Genomic DNA, 6,121 nt, shown 5'->3' on the forward strand with positions numbered 1-6,121 from the left:
ATCAGAAATTGGTAGGGAAACTAATTTATTTGTCTCACACTCCTCCGGATATTGCCTATGCAGTGAGTGTGGTGAGTCAGTTTATGCACTCACCGAGTGTGGATCATATGGCTGCAGTTATGCAAATTTTGGCGTATTTAAAGTTTGCTTCGGGGTAGGGTTTTGTATGAACAACATGGACGTATGAGGATTGAGGGATTTACTTATGCCGATTGGGTAAGTGATGTGACTGATAGGTGTTCTACGTCTAGGTATTTTACATTCGTTGGAGGTAATTTGGTTACTTGGTGAAGTAAGAAACAGAAGGTGGTGTCATGGTCTTTCGCGGAAGCCGAATACAGAGGCATGTCTCATGGAGTGTGTGAGATCCTTTGGTTACGAAAGTTGCTTTGGGGTCTCAATTTCAAGCAGAAAGAGGCGATGAAATTGTATTGTGACAATAAGTCGGCAAGAGAAATAGCAGAGAATCCAGTATAGCATGATAGGACTAAGCATGCTGAGGTTCATTGACATTTTATTAAAGAGAAGCTTGAGAAGAAAATTGTGTCAATACAATTCATGAACTTGAAAGAGCGACTTGTAGATGTTCTTACTCATGCCGTGTGTAGTATCACTTATCAAGTTAGGCATGTGTGATATCTATGCACCAACTTGAAAGGGAGTATTGGCGTGGGTCAATATTTAGGAGAAATGGAAAGTAAATATTATGTAAAGATTAGAGTCATGTTTTAGGAAGGATATATTTGTGTCCTTTATTGTTTCTTTATGTAACAAAGATTGTATGTACTTATATTCAGAATTATGGAATACATGAAAATTAAGCATAAAATTCTATTAATGACTCATAACGCATTCGTTGAGGATAGCGACTGAATCCAAACATATAACTTTATGGCGGCTTCTAATGTGCCAATAATTGTCTATCTCTCTTGACTTGTCAAAGGTAAAGTTCAGTTGTGCATGTGAATCACACATGGGTGGATGGAGAGTGACCGAAATGTCTATGTGGTTCTTTCTGACTACCAAAAGTGTGAACTGTCATAACAAATACACTAATTGATTCTTTAAAGTGTGTGTGTATATATATAAATATATGTAGTGATGACATATTTACTTACCTGGAACAAGTCTTAGTAAAAGATCATCTCTTGACATATATGTTTCTATGAGTCTTTTCAACCTTCAAAAGTATAACCTGTCAAACAAATCCACTAATTGATTCTTTTAAAATATATGTAGTGATGACATATTTACTTATTTGGAACGAGTCTCAGTAAAACATTATCCCTCGAATTTTGAAATAATTGGTAGAAAAAGCAATGGCACGTGATGTTAAAGGATCTTCATTATGGCACGTGCCAAGTAAGCAGATGCATTGAAGCTGTGTCATGAGGACTCGACATTTTTTCACAAGGCTAAAAAAATTTCGTAGTCTCTGTGGTGACACGGTACTTCAATGTGATCCTCATGATGAAATTTTATTAAATAAACCTCCATGGTGAACCCCGGTAGTAGTTGAGGTTCAAATCCAAACTTCCGTTAAATAAACACACGTGACTATGAAGTGGAAAGGTTAAAGCAAGTCAAGAAGGCCAGGACATCTGTCGCAAGTTATTGTAGACTTAGGGTTCAACTAAAGTTGAATTTGACGGAAAAGAGGAGGCTTGAACGACATCGAAGACCTTTGATGGGAAATCCTGATGTTTTTTATAAACCATTGCCGTCTGCACTGCCTACTATGATTGATTCATGGTTTCCCTCAATTGACAGGATCTTATTGTCTCATTGCAACACCACCAAAGCCTCAAGGGGCAGAAACAAGAAGGCAGGAGCTCCCAGAGAGAGAAACAAGCAACACCAAAACGCTATAACGGTAACTAAAAGCAAGGGAAGTCCATCTCTTGCCAATACCAAAACCAAAAAGTGAGCGGGTGGTGACACCCAACGAATTAGTCTCACTCTAGTGTTTGCTAACGATGCAACCAGTAGAGTTGCTCGATTTTTCTTGCCGTGAACACATCTCGTCATATATTGTTGTACCACGTGACTTCTTGTGGCAGATGAGTATCTCACATAGGTACTACTGTTCCGACAAGTTTGGGTTGCCGGCGTAGAATGAAATAAAAGTGAGACATGTCATTATATCGTAATTAAGATATCGAGTTAATTTGAGAGATGAAGCAACCTGGCCAACCACATTTACCCTCTCAGGCAATCTTTAACAACTCCATGTTCTTCTAGTTTGATATGATTCGACTTTTTAAGCATAGCAATTTAGATTTAGCACCAAACATGAAAGAACATTTTATTCTGCTTTTGAAAAATTGAAAGAAAACAATATATAATTGAATGCTTGTCTATATTATAAGAATAGGAAAAGGGACAAATCACTTTACTATCTTTTCCATTGTTGCTAAACAAGAAAATGCCTCCTCAAACTTTATGTCTATCTAATTTAAGGGATATATTAGCTTTGTTGAATATAAATACGGGTGTAAGTCCAGACTCTCAATGTAATCCTCGTTATACACTTGACTTCAAATGTACTTTTACTCTACTAAGATTAATTTAAAATAAAATATCGTTTCTCTTAAAAAAAAAAAGAAAAATTTGACAGATGATCGTTTGCACAATCAGCTATTACAACTTGCCCGCCGCCCCCCAAAAAACACACTCCCTCTCTTTTGTTTCCCTCTCTCTCAACCCTGCCTCCACGAATATGGGTTTTGGGTCTACAACTTGCCCCCGCCGCCGCTGCTTCATATGCACCGATAGCTTTTGGGTTTTGGGGCTAGGTTTACGTGACTTTGAAGTGGCTGATGTCATGTTGAAGTCAGCATGACATCAGATGACACTCATGTGCAAGGTCAGGTAATCCAATAGTGCGGGGTCTAGTGATTGCTCGACCGTTCCGTATGAAGAAATTTTTCATTGCGACTAGAACACAGTTGGTACACCACATGTTTTTATGTAAATGGTCGAAAAAATTATTTTTTAAGCTATTAACTATTTTAACACACATGTCCCACCGTTTGAATTGTGACACATGGTGTACCACCTTATATGCCGGTCACGCTGAAAAATCTCTCCTCCGTATGGGCCGGAGCAAGGTTTTTGGTTTTCTGGGCAATAAATTGCCCAATTGGGGCGGAACCGCTCTTAGCCCACTCCACATTGCTGAGCAGCAGATAAAACCCAAACCAGTTGAGATTCAATGTTCAAACCGGGAATCCAACAAAAGAAAAGAGTTCAAACAGGGTAGCTTCCTTGGGCTTGTGGGGGAGACACCATGAGTTTAGATGCTTCAGCCCATATACGAGTCTATTGCTACCCAGCTTGACTCAGTTGACCCTCTTCTTTTTCTTTTTCCTGTAAACAATAACGATGCACATGCATACACGAAGCTCGTGCCATTAAAGAATGGAAAAAATGAGTCAGCCCACCTCGTAGTTTGAATGAGTTATCTACCAACGTCAAAGATGCTACGTGTGAACGAATAATAAAATAAAAATTTCAGAGGACATGACTCTCTCTTGTTTGTTTTTTCTTTCTCTCTGAAACCATCACTTCCTAACGCCACTTGGTATATAAAAACATACCTTGACAAGTAAACCTACACAAACTTCCACAAAACCAGACGGAGAAGATGCCTGAATACTGTGTAACTGGAGGAACAGGCTTCATAGCTGCTTACTTAGTGAAAGCCTTGCTAGACAAGGGCCATGTTGTCCGCACCACGGTTCGAAACCCAGGTATCCATATTTGCAGTTGTCAGCTACTTCCATCAATTTCACAATTTTTTCATGCATACAAACGATATTCTACTTTAAATGAATTTAAAATTGAAGAAAGGGTGATTCGAACTAGGGTGCAATACGCTCTAGCCAATATGACTACGCTCGAGTCCTCTCAGAATTTATAATTTTAGGTTGTCCCGTGATTTCATCTTCGTATTGATGACTGCGGTTCATGTACCTAGCATTTACGGTTGGTATTTTTTTTATCCTTTTGGTGACAGAGGATGGGGGGAAGGTGGGTTATTTGTGGGAGTTTAATGGAGCCAATGAAAGGCTCAAGGTGTTGAAAGCTGATTTGATGGTGGAAGGAAGCTTTGATGAGGCTGTACGAGGCGTCGATGGAGTCTTCCACACTGCATCACCCGTTCTTGTTCCATACGACGACAATGTTCAGGCAAATTAAACTCTTCGTTTGATCTTTTTGTTCTCCTTTCCCGTTGTTAAACTTCGTTTTATGTAATTCAATCATATTTTTTGATCGATGGGAGAAAACTTGAAAGCTTTCAAAACTGCAGAGTGCAGAGCGCTAGAATGCGGTACGTTCTTGAAAATATTCAAGCTAAAACGAAACTTTAATTGATTGATTGATTGCAGGCAAATTTGATTGATCCATGTATAAAGGGCACACTGAATGTTCTGAATTCATGCTCAAAAGCACGTGTAAAACGGGTTGTGCTCACCTCTTCTTGCTCTTCAATAAGATATCGTTACGATGCCCATCAGGCCTCTCCTCTCAACGAATCACATTGGAGTGATGCTGAGTACTGCAAACACTACAACGTAACCACGAACAAAACCCTTCCAGTCCATGTTTAGTTCCAGATGCATCATAAAAAATAATACGTACATGTTGAATTGATGTTGACATGCAATATTCATGTGTAAATTATTGTTTGTGTACAGCTCTGGTATGCTTATGCAAAAACTACAGCAGAGAAGGAGGCCTGGAGAATTGCTGGGGAGAGCGGAATGGATCTCGTTGTGGTGAATCCGTCGTTCGTGGTTGGTCCTCTGCTAGCACCACAACCAACCAGCACTCTATATATGATACTGGCTATACTGAAAGGTTGTACCGCGTGATGATGTTCTAGTACCGAACAATTATTTATCCAATTTGAGAATAAGGATATTGAATTTGCAATTTCTGAGATAGGTTCAAGAGGGGAGTACCCGAACACGACAGTAGGATTTGTGCACATAGATGATGTGGTAGCTGCGCACATTTTAGCAATGGAGGAAAGCAAAGCGTCGGGAAGGCTGATATGTTCGAGCTCGGTTGCCCACTGGTCGGAGATCATTGAGATGCTGAGGGCCAAATATCCATCCTATCCATATGAAAACAAGTGAGTATTTATAAAGTGTGACCCCAAGCCAAAAATGCTCCCCGCTTTGTTAGAGTCGGAGAGGATAGAGTTGGGGAGGAACGTCAATCTTACATATAGTTTCCTAAATTTTTGTTGGTTCAGTATGGAAAATTATAAACGGAATTTTCTATGTATTTTGCAGGTGTAGCAGCATGGAAGGAGACAGTAATCCACATAGCATGGATACCAGTAAAATTGCTCAACTGGGATTTCCACCTTTCAAAACGCTTGAAACAATGTTCGATGACTGCATCACTAGTTTCCAACAGAAAGGATTTCTATGAAAGAATCGCACAAGGCTTTGCTTTTGAGTGCGTTCCAAGTTTCGTTTTTAGATATAGTTTGAGCTTTCATCCTTGCACCCGAGCCCTAAGTTCGATTTTTCCCTCCTTCAGTATCACTATAAATATTATGTGTGGAATGAGCAAGGGTGATAAAGCAGGATCTCCATCCTTATTTGTGTTTTGTTATGTTCTTCTTTTCCTTTGATTTCAATTAATCAAAAGGAAAGAGACATTCCTCGCTTTGATTTCAATCCAAAGAGAACCGTTAATCACGGTTTCTTCTTGTTTAGTCACAATTTTTTTATTTACATAGATTACCATCTAAAATTCTAAATTACAAAATCTCATCAACTATCTTTTCAATAATTAAAAACGTATTTAAGCTTCTGGAGCTCACAGTAAGCACAACAGTGTTTTCGTTCTTTTTGCACATAAGTTGCAACTACCAATACGTAACGTTGGTGGCACAATTATGCAGCTACATGATAAGCACCTTGAGACTTGATTCAGAACATAGGGGAGGTTCACTTATGAATTGGAAACGATTGCTCTTCTTTTGTTAAACAAAACTGATATGACAAAGGCAACCCAACAATCATCCCCGTTTAATTAGGTTTAATGTCGTAATTAAGCTTAATGAGTTGGGGACAAAATTTAATCTTTGTGACTCATAACG

General features: G+C 39.0%; 1 protein-coding gene across 1 annotated transcript; it reads left to right on the top strand.

Annotated features, from left to right (window-relative positions):
• Positions 1-3,169: 3,169 nt before the first annotated feature.
• Positions 3,170-5,738, top strand: LOC103947144 (tetraketide alpha-pyrone reductase 2-like). The gene is made up of 6 exons (XM_009358000.3): positions 3,170-3,752; positions 4,019-4,191; positions 4,392-4,577; positions 4,701-4,863; positions 4,951-5,140; positions 5,304-5,738. The coding sequence occupies exons 1-6, from the start codon at positions 3,647-3,649 to the stop codon at positions 5,443-5,445; spliced, it is 960 nt and encodes a 319-aa protein (XP_009356275.2). The 5' UTR covers positions 3,170-3,646; the 3' UTR covers positions 5,446-5,738.
• The last annotated feature ends 383 nt before the right edge of the window (positions 5,739-6,121 follow it).

The sequence above is a fragment of a genome, unplaced genomic scaffold, assembly GCF_019419815.1.
Source record: "Pyrus x bretschneideri cultivar Hongxiangsu unplaced genomic scaffold, Pyrus_bretschneideri_v1 Contig6, whole genome shotgun sequence".
Classification (NCBI taxonomy): domain Eukaryota; kingdom Viridiplantae; phylum Streptophyta; class Magnoliopsida; order Rosales; family Rosaceae; genus Pyrus; species Pyrus x bretschneideri.

Bases quoted from the DNA above. Each gene is read 5' to 3' on its own strand.
- LOC103947144 (XM_009358000.3), top strand. From the start codon at position 3,647: ATGCCTGAATACTGTGTAACTGGAGGAACAGGCTTCATAGCTGCTTAC. The intron at 3,753-4,018 runs GTATCCATATTT...TTTTGGTGACAG, and splicing joins CACCACGGTTCGAAACCCAG to AGGATGGGGGGAAGGTGGGT. The intron at 4,864-4,950 runs GTTGTACCGCGT...TTTCTGAGATAG, and splicing joins GATACTGGCTATACTGAAAG to GTTCAAGAGGGGAGTACCCG.